Genomic DNA, 21,919 nt, shown 5'->3' with positions numbered 1-21,919 from the left:
CGAAAGGAGTATGCCGTTCGCCTTCTATTCTATCTGTACAATTTTTCAAATTTATGGCGACGTTAGTCGTCAAACGCACAAGTTCTGCTCGAGCACGACACGTGTGCACGAACAACGACTTATATAAAGTCCTTTTTCATCCACGTGTCAATTAGAGTTTCGTGATTTTTCTCTTTTGTTGATTGTTTTTTTTTGGTTTTGCGAATTTGCAAGTCTCGAGCTTTAGATATAAGTTTCAGGTGGGTGGACCACCCGAAGAAAGAAAAGGCCATGTGCCGAAAAGCCCCGACAAACTGTCTTTCAAGAGGGGAACTACTAATGATTTCGCATCCTTTTGCAAAAGATGCGAAATCATTATCGTTACTACTTTGTCACTGTGCTCGCTTGTAGTTGTAGTTTTAGATTTTCAGGAGAAGAGGGGGCCCGTGATCCCCATGATTTTGGGCAAATCGCGTTTTGAATTTAGTGTTGCGTATGAATATCGATCACGGTTCAATTTAGTGTTTCGTACAAAAGATAATCGCGATTTTGGTTTAGTGTTGCAAACTTTAAATATCGCGTTTACTTTTTGCGTTGCTTTAATATAGAATTTTAATTCTAATTAAGTCTAATTTAATTCTAATAAGATAGAGTTTTGCTTTGTAATGTTGAATACTTTACTGTTGCGAGTATAAAGTTCACGGTTTGTTTCAGAATGACTTTTTTAAAATTTTAATTATGTTTCTGTTAAAAACGAGGTGTTTTGTTAAAAACGCCGTCGGTAAATCGGTATAGTAGCGTAAGTAATATCAGAGAGGTATACCAGAGGACCTGTTTATTGCGCCCTCTATAACATATGTGCTTACGTGGACGTGGCGGTAGAGTTCAGTTATGTGTACTCTATGGTGAATTAAGTATTTTATGATTTAGAAATCTTTTGATGGCAGTAGTTTCAGGCGCGTGGTGCAAACGTCAGTGCAAACATGAGTGGTGCATCACGTAAAGTAAAAAATCCGTTGTTGACAGCAGCTGGTGAAGGTTTCCCTTTCGACAATTTTGCCGAAACTGCATTATTGGTGCCTGTCACTCCTGCTACACCTGCGGTACTCCGCGATGGTGAGTCTGTCAGCGAAACACCTGGGTGGGGCATTTGTATATAGGTTTATATTTTTTCTGATTTCATCAGCACGTGACAGAACCTATAAATAATAGCTATTATAATATTAATTGATTTCGTTCTTGTTTATTTGTCTGTTTCTTTTGTCTATCTTCGTACATTTGGAGGTAGCATCAGTATCTAATCAACCATCTGTGTATACATTCTGTTTATGTGATCAGCAATGAAGCAAACATTACACCTTTGGTGTTCATTTATCTTTTTATTAATCTTAAAATCATGAAACCATATAATTTTATTTATTGCATTTCATACTCTTATCCATAAAATAAATATGGATATTTGATCCATTTCTGTGACATTTTTTAAAATTGAATCTATATTACATTCCATATTGCGAAATACAGCAATGTACAAATCAAAGATATGTAGGTTTAACCAGTTTCATATAATTTGTCTCATGATTTCATAATAATTCACTAAATAAGTGTTAGGTTTTAGATTTTGTAATATTTATTTTATTATGTAATCTTTGGTAGATAAACGTTAATGTTTAGGCCACTATACATATAACAATTATATCTTTATTTTCTAAAATATATTTGTACAAAATACAAATGGAGGGTATAATTGCAGTCATATGTAATAATAAAAGTAATGTTAAAATTTAAGTATTTACATTTTCTATAAATATATGTGGTACAAATAAAATTTAATTATAATGTTAATCTAAATTATAAAGAATATTACATGTATAATTTAAATTTTGTTAGTAGAAATGAGGAATTAAAAGTTAGTTCTTTCAGCACTTGCTGGAGGTCTAGATCCATATCTTTGTGTATAAGGCAGATCAAGGCTCTTCTTTCTTCGAAAGCAGTATATTATTATAATAATGATCAAAATAATAAGTAATAAAGCTAACAGTGCTCCCACTGTAATAGCTGCTATCTCTGCTTCTGATAAGTTATTCCATGCTAGAAGAATAAATGTATGAGTGATCGTAATTGTAACTTACATTTGGAATATATCCATATGTTTATCAAAAGATTAAAGATTTGCATTAACCACTGTGGTAATAATATTAATATAAATTATTACCTGTAACATCTACTGTATAGGTGTTATAGTTATCTAGTAGATCTATAGCTGTAATTTTAGCACTTGTGTCACAACAGGTAGCAGAATAATAAAATGTTACAGGACTCCTTGTACCACTAATAAATTCTGTACGTGGATAAATATTCCTTGGAGATGAAATTACTCGCTTTAGACCTGTAATCAATAGATGGAACAAATGTTTTTATTTGTAAACACAAATTAAAAATTCTAGTTTATACCTGAATCATAGTCTTCAATTGTAACATCTATACTCCAGTGAGATTTATAGCAATGATCTTTTGCTAGTTTTCCAGCACAATTGTTATTGAATGAATATTCGATCTTTGGTTTAACATCATCAGTCAACTAAACATTGCAACATTTAATAATTAAATGAAAGAGATTTTTTAATATTTAAATAGATGTATTTATGATTACCTTCGAAACTGAACCTTGTACATATAGATATACTGATTTCTCCTTTATTTCTGTGCCCACAATAAAGAAAGTAACTGTGTTAGCTGTATCTGGTGCAGCATTATTAGGTACAATTAAATCCACTGCTACCTTACTCATTTGTCCAGGATAAATCCATGCACTGTAAATGTATAATAATAAATGAAGTATTATTGTATAATCAAATTTGATACAATATAAATAATTATAATGTTAGTTGGCAGCTCATCACTTACTAGAGGGGTTGAACATTGTATAGTTTAAAAGGTGTACTCTTTACTTGAAATGCATATCTAACTGGTAAAACACAGTTGTTCATTACATCAAAAACTATTCTGTGTATTGTTCCTGGTGTGACAAGTAAATTGCTGTTTCTGTTTACTTCTATGAGCATCTTTTTCTCTTCAATAGTATTTTGATTGGCATAATTTACCAGCTCTTCAGATAATTCATCATTGTCCAGGGTTTCTATTTTTCTCACAGATATATCAATATTGTTTGCCTTTAGTGGTTCACTGTTATCAATGTCGAGATTATCAACTGCATCGATTGAGGATCTTGCACGAATTTTTTCCTGTTCCTGTATTAATCAAGTAATTTTCAGTGAATAAATATTAGTAGTTTCTTTCATACTATTTGATTAATTCAAAAGATGTTTTAGGAAAAGATTGATGAATAAAATTACCTCGGTTGAAAACATTTTTTCAAATAATTGGTCACCATTATCGAATTTCTTCGGAATAGTTGCGTTTCCATCATCGTCCATAAAAGTAACATACTCGGCATAATTAATAAATTCATTATCAGTATTAGAAATAAACACCGATGATTCACTATTATTTGTTTCTTCCTTTGTTGCTTGTTCATTTTGTTCTTGGAGGAATGTTCGTCGTTTCAACGATCTTTCTCGAGTTATCTCTCTATCATCCACTAATTTAGAATTGTTTCTTGCGTCCAAATTACGTTGTTCAGCCTTAATTACTTCCGAATCGGTTGTCTAGAAGGATTAATTACGTGCTTGTCGTTGTTAAATTTTGTTTGTTCTTTGAAATATATTAAGAGGAATTTATTTTATTTATTATTTTAAGAATTCAATTTACTTTACCTTCAGGAAATCGTCGGATTTTTCTTCTATATTTAGAATCGGATCACGTTTAATATTTAAACGATGTGGTGTAATCGTTATTACGCCATTATTTCCTGAAAGAAAATTGTTCATTTGCCGCATAATTTGAATTCTTAATGATCGTCAATTTTTGTTGGGCAAAAAGGCATAAAAAGTGGAATCCAATTGCATAACACATGATGAGTCGCTATTAGTTCTCTATCAAAGCAATCAAAATGACTGGTTCCAGTAGCGAAATGATTAAAGAATCATTTTTTAAGGAAGTTTATTTGTAATGTTCTATATTTATAAAATGTTTAACACGTCATTTCAATAAATTTTGCGTAGTATGATTAATTAGAAAAATTCCTGAAGTCATAACAGTGAGACATAAGATGCTTTTGTAATAAACCATCATGACTATAAATATAGAGGAAATATGATTTCTGTTTGTTACAATATCAATGATATTTGCATCTCTATCGAATGCGTAACCCGTTCAATGGATATAAATATTTTGCTTCAGATTGTTGCCATTGAAAGCTCTTATCAGTGGAGAATTAAACCAAGTGCATTTACGTACGTAGATAGAGTCATCTTACTGAATAGAAGAAACTGTAAAATAACAGGTTGGATCTCATCGTACTAGAAACAATATAATTTTGAAACAAGACAAATACAATGATTTAAAAAGAAAGTTTCTGAACGTTTCAATATTAGTACTTGTGGGTCATGTGTCGAAACATGTTTTATCGCCAATTATTTAGATTACTTTTGTTGGTACAATTAATAGAATCTTTGGAGTAGAATGGGAAAGTATAGTGATAAGGTAATATTGCTACCACCTATTATACCATCAGTTTATCATTTATTCTACTATATTAACCCCTTGTTACACGAGTATAGTAAATAGATTTTTGCTACCAGCCTCTATGCTTAGTGTACTTTAGGTTCTAGCCTTAGAAGCCAATCTAGCTTCAAGGGTTCAGATCATTCAATCGTGATAGAGATCAGTAAATGGTTTCAAATAATGCAATGAAAAGTTATAATTCTATTCGACTGTATTTTGAGGAGTTCAGTTACCAATGTTACCGACCGAGTCTGGTCGAGGGGAATTCCCCTGACGGGGGTGCTCTGCTGCCATAGTGGGAGAGATCCACTCAGGCCGGGGCAAGGTTTGGACATCTCTGACCTAACGCTCCAGCTGTTGTTCTTAATCTGAACAGCAGAAAAATTAGCGAATCTTTATTCCTTCCTGAATCCCGCGTGCGTCAAGAGAACACGCGAGCTGGCGAGCAAAGGGCACGATCATAGCGGATTGCACAACAGCTCGTATCTTCGAGCCAGCAAGTGAGAACGGCTGGTTCTTTCGCCTAGCCAGTTGTCAGATGGACGACGCGGCGTCGGGAACACTGTGGAGAACGACGCGTGCATACTCGATGCCGTTTCGTCGACGATTCGCAAACCGAGTGTCCGTTATCCTTCGTTCATTTTTTCGCGATTAGTTACGTCTTGTTCGCGTCCATTGATTGCATCGAGGTAAGCTTTCGTTGTGTCACGAGCTACGGATCGATGAGTTGCCATTAAGAAACCAGGCTACACCAAGTGTATTGCACCTTGTATTGTTTCAGAGAAGTGTATGCATTTTTCTTTCTCTATGCACTTTCTGAACCTCTTTTAAATTTGTGTTGTGGAGGTCACCAGTGATTGATTCAAATTTGTACACTTTGGTATCATTGTTCAGAAAGTTGTATTATGGAAACTATCACTGACTGGTGATCCAAATTTTTGGTTGTATTATTAGGAAAGAAAATTTTATTATCACTATTACGTTATTAATGTAAAATGGTATGCTAATAGCAGAAATTAAAAAAATTATAGTATCCTTGATAATGGTCATTGTGGGGTCTTACTACGTACGTCCGTATTCACTGTGGCAGCCAACGTGTTGACCACAGTAGATACAGCCATATCTAGTACCGCAGATTATGTCATAAATTATTATAATTACACGTTGGCTATCATGATGGTCACTGGCGACAGGTGCTTTAAATTTTGATTAATAATTAATAAAAAAGATTGATTCTTTAATATAATACTTTAATTTGCTATTTCAGTAGAATTTAACTTAAAACTACCGTTTATATTTGCTTAATTAGTCATGGTGGCCAAAGTGTTAGGATATTTATCTACTGTAGCCTGGGTCAGCAAAGTATGGTCGATGGGCTAAATTCGGCTCGCCTTTTGTTTTTGTACGGTTCGTGACTTGAGAATAATTTCTGCAGTCTTAAAACAAATAATGAGATTGAAGTTTATGTTGACATTAAATAATTCTAATTTTATTTTTGGCTTCCATGTTTAAAGAGATCTAATATTTCATCTTTAAAAAAAATTTGTCAAAAGGAATATTAAAAGATTTTCTCTATCAAAAACAATTACGATGTACGGTATAGAATCTCTATACGAGAAGCAGTATGGTTTGAAACAGAATACTGCCTGTTGTTATATTTCCTTTGATTTTACCGCTTCTGAATGGGAACAGATGACTCCTATCAACATTTTTTTATTCTGGTAAAACAAAACGTATCACTCTTTGTTCTTTTGATGGATACGTTTATTGACATGTATGGTGTTCTATGTAGTATTGATAATTGAATTGTTATTGTCTTTCACGCGTGGAGATCTGACTTTTGATCGATACATTGAAAAGTATTATATATTGAACCCTTTACGTAAAAAATACTGTAAATCAAAATTCCACCTTAAGTATGAACAATTCAGGTTTCTAAACCCCCTATCGTTGACAAAAATGTTCACTTACCACTTATTCTCGGTGCCGGAGAAAACAGTTTGCCCGGAGGGTTCTCTTCGATGACGCCCTCAACCTGGAAGTGGTATTTCGCGTTATCATCCCCTACGAGTTTCATCCACCACTCGCCAGGTGGCGGGTTTCGTGTGTCGATTCTGACCCCATTCGCGTAGCCCTTGCGTGTCCAAGTGATCATTGTTTCACGACCGTTCCTCGAAGCTGTTGCATTAGTTAATTAAAAAACAAGAAATTCCGTGTACTTGTCTTTCTATCGTTAATATAAAAGCATGCAAACGTCATTTCCTGGGAGGATTATATTTATAGGAGAACAAATAGCGATGAACATTTCTGTGTGAAGGGTTGTTTGGTTAGATTTTCATGGTGAAAACGATTGAAAGGAATTCTTCCAGATCATGGTGGGGTCGATACTCGTGAACGGTAGGCTATATGTGAAATTGTTGATGTACAGTGAGAGTAACATATTGGCTATCATACGTTTGTCATTTTTTATTGAGGAATTAGATTCGTTATTCGTGGAAATTAATGTCTGACGTGAAACAAGAGTGTGCGATAGTACAATATAAGGTAGGTGTGTATAATAAACTAATAAGGGAAGAATGGAAGGAAGATTAAAAAGAAATGACGAAACTTTATGAATATGTAGATGGCCTTTTGATTAACACGCAGTTCCTTTACTGGTGTTCGTTTTTAGCTTATGAGGATAGTAAACGCCCTTATAAAATATATAATAAAAACAATTTTTTTAATATTAAAACAAGAAACTTTTGTTTGTAAAATTTTTTCGGAGCAAAGAAAGAAAAGCGATGGAAGGTTTAAGGGTATTTTTATCCTCTTGGATTGAAAATTGCAGAGTTATAAAATTGTGTTGCAATTAGGAGAATATCCTCCGTATATTCACAAAGCTTTATAATTTTTGAAATTTTCAAATTTGGGATCTTTCCTTCTAATAATTAGAATCGCTGAATAATTATTATTCATTATCGTAGAGATACTAATAAGCATTTTTATTAAAACACGCGCACCTGCCTTACAATGAACGCATACGTGAAATTGTCTAGTGCTATAATTTCACCGGGCCAACCTACGTACCCCAGTGTCGAAAATTATTTTTAGTTTACGTTACACAGCGAACGTGGCCGTATTAGAAACGATAGAACTAAAGCACGTGGTTAGAGTTGCAACCTTCACCTATGCATTTGTTAATTCCTGTATCGATTAATTATAATCTATACAATCGATGCTTCGATTGATGTGTTAAATTCAACGAGAAATTTCACCAAATAGCATTCGCAATCACAATAAATTTTTCAATAAATTTTATGACATTCAGTAGGCATATTTTCTAATATTTATCAAACTTATTTATAACTGAATAGGTCATTTTCTATGGAATAAACAACAGTTTCTATTTTTTTTTAATTAATGAAAAATTATTAGATATGATCCAGAAATTAAAATGTTGATCACTTCAACCAATGTTCTCCAATTTTTTAGAATATTTAATTAAAATTTTATGATCACTTACCAATTGGTACTCGAATCATAGCATTTGAAACATTCCCATCCACATTTATGATAATTCTGTTTATCACAGTATCCACCATAAACTTTATTTCAGTATGGTTATTTAAATTATATCTTTCCACTAATTTTACCTGGTAAAAGATAATGGACTTAATTAATATATCATTTTATATAATAAATTATACGTACAGAGGGTTGAAAATCGGGTTTGTTAACGTTTTTAGATATATTTTTCATATCATTCGTTGCAGTTCCTGTTTCAGTTGTGTTGCAATCCAGGTCAAGGTAAATCTAAAAGTATAAAGAAAATTGCGAATGCCTTTGGAGTGTTTGTACAAATTAAACTAAACTTTACCTGACATTTTCCGAGGCTGTTGTTCGAACCTTGCACATTTGTTTCTGGCATTAATCTTGACAGATCATTTGATAAAAGATCGCCTGAAATGTTTGTAATTAAAGTTTGATTTTATTTTTTTTTATATAGTAACAGTAGCAAATAAAAGTTTGTAGTTTTGTTATTGAATGTATTATTAGCTAAATATTATGTCTGTATCTGTGATTGATAGCCAAATCAGAAATTAGTGATGTAGACACAACGTCGCTGATACTTTATGTAAGATTCTCTATTTGTCGATGATAGCTAGAGTTAATTTTTTTTTTACAAACTTCTTTGACTTATCTTCAAGATTAGAATAGTACGCTGCATTTTCAGCATTTCTTACCCGTTATATCTGTAATATTAACAGTCCAAAACAGATTTATATATTGAAAATCCTCGTCATCCTTGCCGGACCCATTTTTGATACAGTACCTTTGTATCAAAAGAATATACTAAAGTAAATTGCCACATGTTTTAACATTATTAATTTTACTTCGATTAAATTAAGTTTATATTTTAAAGGAATATCGAAAATTTGGAAGTATCCAAGTAGATATACCCTGTTAAATATCCTGAGTATCTATAAATACCTAGAGCATTCGTCCACCGAGAACAGCACAGTTCCTTCACCCTTGTCTTCTCTGAACTTCTGAAAGAATTCATTATTGACCCAACCTCCTATCGAAACACCCTCGTAAGGTAATTCTCTTTGAAACTTCCAATCAAACGGTGGTGAGCCTTCTTCCACCGGCACATTTTCTTCCAAAAATTTCCACCTGTCCCTGGAATCTCTATCGATAGGATTTACAGGTGGGGTGGTAAGAAAGATCGCGGTACACTGAACGCGAACGATACTATAATAGATCACCGAATAGAAAAATAATGCTTGCGAATACATGACGAATGTTTCGGGAAGAATCTTAACGGGCGACTGGCAATAAAAATCGAGTTAAGTTACTTTATAAGGTTTCCGGGCTTGGTCGTTTACAAAAGGGTAATGTGTCCGTTCGAATGATAACACGACAGACAAAGTAAATCTAGGTGTAAACGTGCTTTCGTTGCACAATCGCAGGTGTTTGACGTGTACAGGATGTGATAGAGTGTATAGAAATCGAAGTAATTCGAGGTCTGTCAGGATGCCTAGCGCGATCGACACGAGTAAAAAGAGACACCAGCTTTATCTTTGTCATTTCAATGACTTACGTTCATTGTATCCTGTTCAATATTGACCGTTTCTGAATAATCCAGCTGACGTCTTTACGGTTATTAGGAACTATGAGACCTTTAACACCTTCCAATGTGGAGTGACATTTGTGATGAAACTTATATGGTGCTCCACAAAATTATATATCCACCTAATATTTTGAAATTTTAGTATTTCTATGTGGACCTAAAATGTAGGAATTATTTCTATATATTTTTTGGGGTGCAAAGAAATATGAGATTGGATTAATAACATTCCTTTCTTATGGTTCATTAAATTATTTAAAATTCTTATATTCACGAATACAATAAATAACAGTGTATAAATTAAGTTTATAAATGTAAGTTTATGCCTGTAGGTAATAGAGTTTTAGGAATCTAGGTCATTTGTCCTAATGTCTTCTAAGAACTGAAGTGGAAGGAGATTTGTTTCTTAGAAAATGGATTTGGTGGTTTTTATGTCTACGTTTTTAGTAACCAGGTATGGATCAGAAGAAGCGTAATATTACGTCAATGACTACAAATGTGTCGCAATCATCTTGAAAGAAATCTATGTAATATTAGAAAAACAACAACAATTGTACTATTGCAATATGAACTGAGTGTAACCCGTTCACATTTGTTCAAAGCGAAACGAAATTCTTTGACGAAGGACTCGACTGATAATAAAAATTTCTGTATTAGATGCTGAATTGGACAGCTTCGTAGGGCAGGAACCAATCAATCAAAAGACTTCAACCGATGCAGAGAACGAATTCACACCTATTCCTTTGAATTCCGACGAGAACAAGAATTCAGTAAATCAGCCAGCAAAACAAGGATACTTTACATCTATCCTGTCTTCTTTGCCAAATTTGACTCTGTCGTCAATAACGGGTGATTCCCCAGGATCTCAGACGAATAGACAGCAAGAACACCAGAGTAGTAATCCTTATGTGCCTTCGCACGAACCTCGTGATTCTCTAAGAGACACGTCACCGCCAATAATTGCAAATTTTCACGATCCTCGACGTACGAATTTCGTGGGGTCCGCTGAAGGCAGTACCGGAAGTGTGTCAGCTCCTCCGCAACCGACCTTGCCGCCCACGCTTCCTTCGTCGACTAACGGTAAGTTTGTAAATTTCTAAACTTCCTGGTTAGAAACGTGTTGTTGACGCTGAAATTCTATGCAATAATAGTTTAGTATTTCACTTCCTCCTCGTTGGATTAGATTTATAATAAATGAGTCAACGTTGACGTTAAAATGTTAATTACGTTATGTTTGTCAAAGAAATTCAGATATGTGTATTCTGCTTACCAAAGATATTTTTTTTCTCTTAGAATTGACCATATCAATCGTTATCTAATCACTGAACAAATTATAGATTAATAATGACTGATTTAATGTCTTATTGTCTTATGATTTTTAATACGTTATTTGCGGGAGACGCTTAAACGCGTCTTTTGCATACTGTTGGTAGAGAGCGGGAGACGTTTAAAACGCGTTGTACAGTAAAAATTAAGCGTCAACCGTTGTGAGACGTGATCAATAGTTCCGACGTTATAGCTATTTTACGAGAAACGTAATTTCACGCACGAATCTGATAAAATTGCCCGTTTTATGTGGTGGACGCCCGAAAAGAATGTGTTAATAGCGTCTTAGGTTTTTTGCGAAAAAATGCATCGATTACGTTAACGAATGCAATGGACTTTGAACTTTGAATACAGTTTAAACGCACACGTATATGATACGTCTATACAAAGCGTTTTCTGTTAAAGACTAGAGGCGTTTATAACTTGTCAATTTTGTTATCTTTTGAATGACGTGTTTCTTCTACATATAGTATACATAGGAAAGCTGTAAATAAAAGCTAATGAATAAGTTTTTCATTTTTGAAAAAAAGATAGTCTTCTGTAAACACGTGGGATAAGAATGTTGAAATGATATGAACTCATTGATTTTCTTTTCTAGAAATAATTTCTTGTTTGAGTAGGAAATTTTCATCTTTGTATAAGTAGATTAGAATCTCCTGATAGCTTTTATTTCGATTAAAAAATTTTGTTTTGAATTGAAACATACTGCTTTAATCCTAGAACAGTAACGTGGTGTCACTGTTAAAGGAGAGAATTTATTTTTTCAGGACCTATTTCGTATCGATTGGGCAATCAACGACGTCTGAAATATGCGCCACCACCTGATTTAACTTCGAATACTTCCAAGCAGTATTCAACTCCAGTGGTACAGTCAGCATTCGTTCCTCAGAGTGTCGCGGTTCCGACTATATTTAATCCTAACCAAATCGGTTCTCCGTCTCAAACTTACGAGTCTGTTCCAACGACTCAAAATTACCAATCTGTGCCGTTGACTCAAACTTACCAGTCGGTTCCAGCGACTCAAAATCATCAACCGGTTCCATCGACTCAAAGTTTCCAGTCAACTATATCTACTCAAAGTTATAAATCAGTTTCACCCATCCAAAGTAATCAATCGATCCCTTCGACTGAAATTCAGCAGCCGGTACCATCGATTCAAGATTACCAATCTGTCCCGTTAATTCAAAGTACTCAACCAGTTTTATCGACTCAGAGTCACCAATCCGTGCCATTGATTCAAAATTACAAACCTGTGTCGTTGAGTCAAGGTAATCAGCCAGTTCAGTTAACTCAAAATAATCAATCCGTGCCGCTGACTCAAAGTTACCAGTCAATTACATCTACTGGAAGCTTTCAGCCAATTTCGTCGACTCAAAATTACCACTCGAATGCTTCTACTCAAAGTAGTAAATCGGTCTCGCCAACTTCAAGTAAACAGCCAACTCCATCGCCACAAAGTTATCAATCTGTATCATTGACTCAAACTTATCAATCAGTTTCATCTTCTCAAAGTAGTCAACCAATTTCGTCGACTCAGAGTCACCAACCTGTGCCATTGACTCAAAGTACTCAATTCATCAAACCATCAGTTACTACATCTTCGCCATCGATACAACATTCAACTCCAGAACTATCCGAGTCAAATTCTCAGCAAGAATCGTTCAGAGCTAGTCCACTGACAACAGGATCGATTGACCCTTCTCGTAGAATATCTCAAAATAAAAATCCAGCCAGCGACAGCGTTTCCCTATCCGAGAAGCCACGTGTTTCTTTATCATCCTCTCAACCGATCTTCTCAGAATTTCCGGAACCCGCTACTCCTCAAAATACACCAGCCAACGTTTCCTTCTTCGGTTTCGATGGTTACACGAGTAAGCGAGATTCCTCAAGGACGCCCAACTTGGAGAAAGAAGCAAATAACAGCTCGACTCGGTCGGATTCGATTTTAAAACAGAACGTAACTCAATCCACCGCAGAAAAGAAACCTACCGTAACGTTCGGCCCAGTTTCTGCGGTTCAAGTTTCGGAAAAGTTAGAACACTTGTTGGCCGAACAGAAGGAGGATTTATCGACGAAACCTGACAGAAGTGAAGCGGAAGATCGAACTGTCGGAAGCCCTAGCGTTGTAAAGTCGGATAACATCAGGGAAAATAGTGATTCGCCAAAGGTAGACACGTTGAGTGACCCTATAGCGAGTCAGGAAGCATCGCGATCTAACTTGAGTCATCAAGAATCAAGTGGTGCACACGAAAAGATCGATGCATCGCAAAGTGATGGTGTTTCATCGCAACAGTACTTTCAGACACAGTCTTTCCCATCGAGTGCTGATTTCTTCGCAGACCAGAGATCAAATTTGAACACGTTTTCTGAGGCTTTAAATACGTTCACACCGCCTGCCAGCACGTTCTTCAACACGAATGTTGATTTATCGACAAGTTCTTTGAGAAACGATCTGCAGCAAGTGCCATTGACTACCTCTTTCGTTAGTCATCCACGAAATCCATGGGACAGTAATCAAGGGTCTATGGTGGAAACATGTAGTTCGTCGACTTCATCACCACAGCCACCTTTGTTTTATAACCCTGCGCAATTTCCCACCGAATTGCAGAAACATATATCCACGCATCAGTTCTATGGTTCACCGGTTGTGAATCAAACTCAAGGTTATTTTGATAATTTACCTGGATTAGTGAATACACAAGAAATACCAGGGGGAATCGGAAGTGCGTTCCTTCCTTCAGTTGTGATGACAACGGTGCCTGAACCCACTGGTTCGGCTACTTTGAGTCCAGTTCAAATGTCAATTAACCCGCTGGCTGGGCGGACCGGTACCGACGGTGTGCCTACTAGTTTTCAGAATTTGGTAAGATATCTAATTCAAATAATTGATCAATTTACGTTCTCCCAGCTTACCTACCTCAATTTATGCTGATTAATTCAGAATATCATAAAATAAATATATTAGGTACAGTTATTTTCACTGTGGCTGTCAGGTTATTAATCATTTTGTAATAGATTCTCATGGTCACCTAATGTTAAGATAGTCAGAAAATTATCAAAGTCTGCTTTAGAATGCATACACAAACAAATATAATTTATTATCATTTTTTATTCATTTACGAATAACGATCACTTCTGTACGCATGAATTTATGTAATAGTAATCGTTTCATAACGTTATTACATTTTTTAATTGTACAATTGATCTAATTAAAGCAGTGAAAGAAGGAATTAAAGAGTGAATGATAACTAACATGTTAGAAAATCTGATTTCTTCGCTTGCGTAATCGTAAAGTTATTACGTTCGAGAAAGTAAGAAATAAATTACTCTTGCGTAAAATAAGAATATTTTAGCTTTGCGTTAATGAATTTTAAACCATAGTTTTTTCCACCGTAACCAATAGAAACCGTGAATACCCATCGGTTCGTAATAAATTTCAGGCTGCTGGTCCGTCAGATAAACGTATGCAGTACAGATCGGTGTACCACCATTGGTTTTATCGCAAGGAGGTGGAACACAAAGTGTTATGGCTTCCTTTCTCCATGCGAGATAGCCTTCGCTTAGAAGAGGTTTATAATTCCACCGAAATCACCCCTGAAACGACGGTCGCCACCGACGGGGGTCGTTACGATGTTGACATTTTACGACGTCAAAGATCTCCTGTTTATTGGAGCGGAAAATCCACGGAAGTTAGACGATGTTCATGGTTCTACAAAGGACCAACAGAATCGAGATACGTTCCTTACGATGAGAGCACTGCCCTGAAACTCGAGGAAGAGTATAAACAAGCGTGTATAACGAATAATTGGAACCGAAGGATTGATCTAAACAATGGGGAATACATTATCTTCCATAGTGCCACGGTTCAGGTTCATTATTTGACACCTAGCTCTCAGGAATTAGTTGCATCCTGGGGCAATAGCACGGTAAATTTTTCTTCTAACTGTAATTTGAAAATATTTGTTGTACCATCATCCAAGGGTTAATTATTTCTTTGCGTTTATCAATAATACCCATCAAATGTTAACTAATTATCGAAGTACTTCAGTTAAACACGCTTTCACTATTGTGTCTAATGCAAACTGCTTTTACAGTTAAGAAACATTTAATTTATAGCTTCAGTGAAACGCGTGTGCTTTAATATTAGCTTTAGAAATTTAGAATAATTTTTGACAAAAAAAAAAAGAAATTCTAGATTTTATATTATATCCCGCTTATACGCATTCTTTTTTTTTTTTTCAATCACGCACGCATGGCTCTGTTGGAAATGTTCAATCCCAATTTGTACAGGGCTCAGAGGACAGTGCATATTTACAGGGTGCTGGTAGTAGACCCAGGGTGATTAAAAGAGGTATGGACGAGTTTCATATCGAAGACGGGGAACCTGAAAAAGTGGATCATCTTTTGTTCCTCGTTCACGGTATCGGAAGCGTTTGTGACTTGAAATTCCGAACCGTAGAAGAAGTTGGTACGTCCTAAATCAATAAAATAATATATAAATCTGAGCACTGATTGATTTTTCAAAAATTATAGTAAACTCTTATTTATGAATTAAAAAGAATTTTTTACTTTTGAAGAATTACATCAGTACTCAAGTTTACCAAACATTATTTAATATAATTTCACATCAGATTTAGTAATAAGGACAAATCGTATGATTACAGTGGATGAATTTCGAAGCATATCTTTGCAGTTAGTTCAATCCCATTACCGAACTGCCAGTGAACAGAGGGTCGTGAATCGGATAGAAGTTTTACCGATTTCTTGGCACACGACACTGCACTCGGAGGACACTGGAATTGACAAAAAGCTACAAGCAATTACATTAGAGAGTATACCAAAATTACGGCACTTCACCAACGATACATTACTAGACATACTTTTCTATACTAGTCCCGTGTACTGTCAAACTATCATGCAGACTGTTGGCATCGAGATAAATAGACTGTACACTCTTTTCCAAGAGAGAAATCCAGATTTCAATGGTGGAATTTATCTTGGTGGTCATTCGTTGGGTAGTTTGATTTTATTCGATCTTTTGTGCCATCAGACACCATTGCCTAAAGATAAATCGAACGAAGATAATCGGGAAGCTAACGAGGATCAAGTAAGGAAAAATAAATACTTATTTCAGGCTTTGTTAAAAAATTGCGACAAAAGATATAATAACACAATTTTGTGTTTTATTTCTGTTGCAGAAGAACGAGGAGACTGATCCATCTCAACCGTCGCCTAATCGAATTTTAAAACGGAGTCTTAGTAAAAAGATAAATTACGTGATGGGTGTTGCCGGGACTGGACAGCCTTATATAAATTATCCGCAATTAAATTTTCACCCACGTGCCTTTTTCGCTCTCGGTAGCCCTGTCGGTATGTTCGTGACGGTTCGAGGTATCGATATGCTTGGGGAAGATTTTATATTGCCAACGTGCCCAGCTTTTTTCAATATCTTTCATCCGTTCGATCCTGTTGCGTATAGAGTAGAAGCTCTGATCAATCCGGAAGCTAACAAATATCGGCCAATGTTAATTCCTCATCACAAAGGACGAAAGAGAATGCATTTGGGTAAGTAATCGGTGGGTTTATCGTCGTTTCTATTGGTCAAAATCATTTTCTCACTCAGCTATTTATAAAAATGAATGGAGTCGTAAAGCAATATCTTCAAAAAGGCGCATGAATTTGCTAAAATTATTTTCTTAATAATTGACCTGAATTTTAGAATTGAAAGAAACAATGGCTCGCGTTGGAGCGGATCTAAAGCAAAAAGTGATCGATTCCGTGAAGAACACATGGAATTCGGTTTATCAATTAGCCCTGTTCCATCGGCCCGATAACACTTTGCTCGAACGGGAAATTGACAAAGTTGTCGAAGAACAGTTGCAACAAACGCCACCGGTGACAGATCAACAAAATAACGACGACGGTGGTGCTGAGTTAAAAATCGGTAAATTGAACGGTGGTCGAAGAATAGATTACGTTCTTCAGGAAGCGCCGTTCGAATATATCAACGAATATATTTTTGCCTTGACAAGTCACGTGTGCTACTGGTTAGTAAAATTGTTTATATTATTTACGTCACGAAATACTGCCATTATATGATAAGCCATTTGTATTAAGAACGTCAACGAAAGGTGCATGTATATGGTCATTTACATCGTATTATACTTCAAGCTTTAAATTGATCCAGCGTAAGCTCATTTATGTCATGAAATTGTGCTAGACTTCCTATATTTCAAAATCACCCATTTGATATGCAGTAACCTAATAAACATAAACACATCACAGATTCACTTTAATGAAATAATTAAAGAAAGAAGAATAGATATTCAACTTTGCAAGTGTTTTGTTTGTACAGGGAGTCCGAGGACACAATGCTGATGATTTTGAAGGAAATATACGGTTCAGCTGGTATCCAAACAGACGCACAACTTCCTCAACAGACACTGTCGATAGAAAGGACGTCCCCTTCTATGTCTGTAGTGTCGTCTACCTCTTCAACTACCAAGTGTGAAATAAGGCCATCGGTGTCTCCCACGGGGATGGATCCAACCGCGCCTATAGCGGAAAAAACCGTCGGGCCACCGCCAAAGGCTGGTTTTGTACGAAAATCATGATTAACAAATGATCGTCCCAATTTGTAATTTATAAATCATGGTTACGGTGGGGGGACTTAACAGTTGTTGATCAGGTTGATGCTGGCCATTGTACCTGACGTTTGATGGACGATGAAAATCAAAAAATTTGTTTCTGTACAAAGGTTGCGTTAGGATATTCTATCGAAAATTTCGCCACACTCGATTGTTCCTTCGTACGGTGTTAATAATGATCGCTTAGGGCTATTTCAGAGTTTAGTCAACTATGAAAATTTTCGAGCACATCGCTTAAGGCGTTCAATTTGGGTTTTCAAAGAGGGTGTTCTAGGATGAAACATTGAAAGAGTGTAAACACACGTGATAAAAGAGGGGTGTTTTTAGATGAAAGTAAAGTTACGAAGGTTAATCGTATTGTTTATTGTAAATATACAATTTATAAATGATTTATAAATGAGTCTAAAGTACATAGGATATATAAATTTTTTCAAAGACGCCCTTGCATTCTGAGAAGTTAGCTGTACGTTCTCATGTGTGCAAGACTTTTAATAAAATATGGTTATTCTTGTAGCAGGGAGACTTTATTATGTCGTACCCTTTCCTTTGTACATATATTCCTGTTCTTTTCTCTTGTTTAATATAAAAATTCTCCTATTAGGTACGATAGAAATTAAATTAACACATTTAATTATATTTTTTTGGGGGGTAGAAAGATTCATAAATATAAACATATTGAACTTGAAAAAAAAAAATGTTTTCCAGTGGTTAAACTTCTTATCTTTGATTTCCTTTCTGGAACAGTTCCGTCGTAAACGTGTGGTAATCATAGGTCGGATCTTACATGTCCTTTTTAAAACCGTGCTACCACGTCCCGGGGGATCATCGAATGGCGTTAGCTTATCGTGCGAGCAGTTTTTAGTTAGCTGACATAAAAAAGAAAAAAAAAAAGAGAGCGGTTCGGCACATGCACGGGTATCACGAAACGCTAATTAATTGCGGTGCAAGCCCATAAGGTTGCTGCGGGGCTGTTTTGCATTTTGCGTGCAGTCCCTCGTAAAACTACATGCCTGTCAGCCCGGGCGAATTTCACGATGATTTATCGTCGCGGCAAAACTAAAGTTTTTCGCGATACTTCGTGGCTTCTCAGAGGCACAGGCACTGCCTTTGCACATGCAATTGTTGTACGGTTTTGCGTTTCTGAAACAGTTGAGTAGTTTTCGGTTCAGTTTTAACCCTGTTGCAATGAAACTAGGTAAAATAATATTTACATGACCTTATTTATCTTTCGGTTCTTCAAATCGGCAATTATATGCTGATCAAATTTATGGAACAGATAGTAATTAATTTAGATGAATTTTTTCAATTTTATAGTAATTTCTTAAATGAAGATTTCAAACTTTTGAGACAAATAATTTCTACTGAGGTCTTCTGTAAATTTGTAGAATTTGGAAATTATCAAATATTTCACATAAGTGTGTCAATTGTTTTATTCTGACTTATTGAACCATTGTTTCCTGTTCTCGTTTCTGGAATCTCATCAACTAAATTTCCCTCGTGAAACCTTTCTACCCGGTTTAACTATCGGTATTTATGACGGTTAATGGCCACTTTTCGTTGTAACTTCAACTTGGTTGCTCGAGATATTACGATTTTATGTTGCAAGGCCATTGTGAACGCAATCGTGTTAGTTTTTGCACCTTGCTGCACTTACCCTTCTATGTATCCTTTTGTTGTTGAAGTTTATTGAATCCACGTTGTTACGAGTTCATGCCTTTTCTTTTTAGCCCAACGATAATACTTGTACTCCTTAATTCCTTGTTGAGTTGAGATTTGAGGCATGCTTTCCTATTTTTTATTTTTTTTATTTTATTTTTTTATTTTTTAAAATATCATGTATTTAATAGTCGTAGAATAATTCTATGACATTTATATAAACTTTTTATTCGAGTGTCGTTAATTAAATAGGAATTTTCAAACGTGAAACGCATAGCAGGTTTTTGTTCAGTAAACATTGAAAATAAACAAGATTTTAACCATTTCTGTTATTTTATACGTTGCAAATTGAATTTTGCGCAAAACTGACAGGAATTATTACTAAAAGGTTTGAATTTGAAAAAAAAATTGTGTGTGGATTTTAGTTTTTAATTAAATGACACAGGCAAGATTAGAACTGTTTTAAATTCATCTGCAAAAGATTGAATTTTAATCCTATGGATCAGTAGGAAACTGATCGTTGCATGAATTTTGGAAATTTGGATTTTTGCCTGTTCGATCCTTCAGATTGGACAGGCGATTTTTTGGCACATATCCATCTCGCGCTATTTTCCGGGATTACGAATCCGTTGTTCGTTTTACTTTATCAAGATTTGGCGATCAAATTCGAGTTTCAAATTAATCTTCAGCTTTTGGCCAGTGTACGCATTTATGACCCCGTTAACGTGGTTAACCATTCATTTCGAATAACGTGCTGACACTGATAACGAGTTCCCGAAATTGTCTGCCATTTGAAATGGGCCAGATATCGTGACACTGTTAGGTACCTTACGTTTTTCCAAAAATTGAGATTCGACTGAGGAATCTGTGGATACATTGCCATGTAGAAGAAACTATGTAGCAGTAATAGTGGTCAAATTTCAGCAGACTAATCTCAATTTTTATTCGAATTTTTATTTTAGTCTTCTACCAAAGATTTCATTAATTTATCTTCATTTGTAAGACCTGGTACACCCATGGGAATTTTAAGAACGAATCACGCGTTTGGTTTGATCTAATCGTTAGCAAAGCGTATCCATGCAATGCTTGGATTTTTAACCGTAGTAATTATTCCGGTAATTAACGCTGTCGGGTCATAAGTGTAGCACGCGGCTGGAAAGGGATTGCCCATCGGAGTTTATTACAAAGATAAACGAGCCGCGATCGTAACACACTCGTTCGCACTTTGTATTTTCCATACACACTCGCAATTTTCATCGATACTCGCCTGCAGCATTCCAGTTATTTCCACGGATGATACATGCCCCGAAAACTATATCGACCGTTTGTAAAGTGCGATAAGTTATCGGGAAATGGCACGATTAACGTGGACGGGTTTATTCAAAAATTACGTTCGATATCGAGTTTTAATTGATTCAAGTTTTGCTTTCCCAATGAATGATGATCCTCCTTCTGTTCAATTCAAAAATTTCATTTATCGATTCATGTCTTCAATCATTAGAATATCACCCAATTATCACAATCTCAAGTCAATGGAAAATAAATGTAAGGTAAGGTCTTGAACGACCCAGTATCCACTGTCGAATGTTGTCTGTAATATATTCTATGCTGGTTTGGCAGTATCTGATAAAAGAACCTGCCAATAAAAAAGTAATGCCTGGTAGTAGATTCAGATTATTTATCCTTGAATAACAAAAAGCCAGCATTCGAGAGAACCTAACAAGGTAAAGATACATTCTGTCCCGTTGGAGATTCGCCAAAATCACGACATCAATGTTCAAGGAACGTAACTAAATCTGTGATTGTTTCACAAACCTAGTCTTTGGATGCTTCTTCATATAAAACTAAAGTAACTGACACAGGAAGTGAACCTGTACTTTACTTGGCAAATGTTCATAAGAATGTCTAATGTCTTCCCTTGAATCTTTTAAAGGCGATAGATTGGGTACTACAACGTTACGCTGTTTCATTTCTGCCTTTCCGATATTAAATTCACGTTAACAGTTATCGTGATACCGGATGTTGACTTAAATCTCCAATGAAAATTTGAAATTAATTTGAAGAGCGTGTTTACCCGATGCAAATATTTTGATCATGAAACGTTTCTGATATTTGCTGCAATGTTTACAGGTTACTGAAATATACGAAGGTAAAACTGAAACAGAAGAAATTGAAACAGCAGAACGTGGAAAGTATACAATTAGAGAAAATTGAAATACAGGGAAATGGGAGAGAATGGAAAAGGGCAGGAGTGAAAGAAGTAAAAATATAGAGATAGAAATGTGAACGTATGAAAATGAAAAGGAAATAATAGAAGTATATTGCCAGGGAGAAAAACAGGAAAGTTTAATGTATAAATATTAGTTGTATCATGAAAACACTGAATCGCAATAATATTTTTCAATCTTTCATTTTTTTTTTTTCAACTCAGAAATGATCTGAAACTCTTGACCGGAAATGTAGTTGGTTCCAGACCCAGCATCGTTACGAAATTATGTACAAATAGGAACATAAGACAGAGAAGCGTTGTTAGAGATGGTAGGTTTTGGCGGTCGTATCAGCACTCGGCTGC

General features: G+C 35.4%; 2 protein-coding genes across 3 annotated transcripts; one reads left to right on the top strand and one right to left on the bottom strand.

The window, feature by feature from the left end:
• The first annotated feature begins 881 nt into the window (after positions 1–881).
• On the top strand, positions 882–18,101 carry LOC117611952 (uncharacterized). Of its 2 annotated transcripts, none has more exons than XM_034340477.2 (9): positions 882–1,095; positions 10,376–10,798; positions 11,812–13,907; positions 14,485–14,970; positions 15,362–15,512; positions 15,709–16,151; positions 16,243–16,609; positions 16,764–17,091; positions 17,400–18,101. In XM_034340477.2, the coding sequence occupies exons 1-9, from the start codon at positions 963–965 to the stop codon at positions 17,656–17,658; spliced, it is 4,686 nt and encodes a 1,561-aa protein (XP_034196368.2). In that variant the 5' UTR covers positions 882–962; the 3' UTR covers positions 17,659–18,101. The 2 variants fall into 2 exon arrangements, with proteins under 2 accessions (XP_034196368.2, XP_034196367.2); XM_034340476.2 differs by having other exon boundaries at positions 883–1,095; positions 15,335–15,512.
• Positions 1,791–9,911, bottom strand: LOC117611954 (uncharacterized). Its single transcript, XM_034340481.2, has 13 exons — positions 9,079–9,911; positions 8,832–8,920; positions 8,465–8,547; positions 8,299–8,400; positions 8,111–8,240; positions 6,577–6,783; positions 3,756–3,850; positions 3,336–3,647; positions 2,887–3,230; positions 2,633–2,792; positions 2,434–2,560; positions 2,195–2,368; positions 1,791–2,070 (listed from the first exon to the last, which is right to left on the bottom strand). Exons 1-13 carry the CDS (start codon positions 9,384–9,386, stop codon positions 1,883–1,885), a joined length of 2,319 nt encoding a protein of 772 aa, XP_034196372.2. The 5' UTR covers positions 9,387–9,911; the 3' UTR covers positions 1,791–1,882.
• Positions 18,102–21,919: the final 3,818 nt, after the last annotated feature.

This window comes from Osmia lignaria, chromosome 10 (assembly GCF_051020975.1).
Source record: "Osmia lignaria lignaria isolate PbOS001 chromosome 10, iyOsmLign1, whole genome shotgun sequence".
NCBI lineage: Eukaryota > Metazoa > Arthropoda > Insecta > Hymenoptera > Megachilidae > Osmia > Osmia lignaria.
The sequence above is the reverse complement of the archived record's forward strand: the minus strand, read 5'-3'. Positions and strand labels throughout refer to the sequence as shown.

What these genes read in the sequence shown, in the direction of transcription:
- LOC117611954 (XM_034340481.2), bottom strand. Translation starts at nt 9,386, where the DNA reads ATGTATTCGCAAGCATTATTTTTCTATTCGGTGATCTATTATAGTATC. An exon ending in TAATATTACAGATATAACGG is followed by an intron (nt 8,548 to 8,831) that starts GTAAGAAATGCT and finishes CAAACATTTCAG; the next exon opens with GCGATCTTTTATCAAATGAT. An exon ending in AACCCGATTTTCAACCCTCT is followed by an intron (nt 8,241 to 8,298) that starts GTACGTATAATT and finishes ATCTTTTACCAG; the next exon opens with GTAAAATTAGTGGAAAGATA.
- LOC117611952 (XM_034340476.2), top strand. Translation starts at nt 963, where the DNA reads ATGAGTGGTGCATCACGTAAAGTAAAAAATCCGTTGTTGACAGCAGCT. An exon ending in GCTTCCTTCGTCGACTAACG is followed by an intron (nt 10,799 to 11,811) that starts GTAAGTTTGTAA and finishes TTATTTTTTCAG; the next exon opens with GACCTATTTCGTATCGATTG. An exon ending in CTACTAGTTTTCAGAATTTG is followed by an intron (nt 13,908 to 14,484) that starts GTAAGATATCTA and finishes AATAAATTTCAG; the next exon opens with GCTGCTGGTCCGTCAGATAA.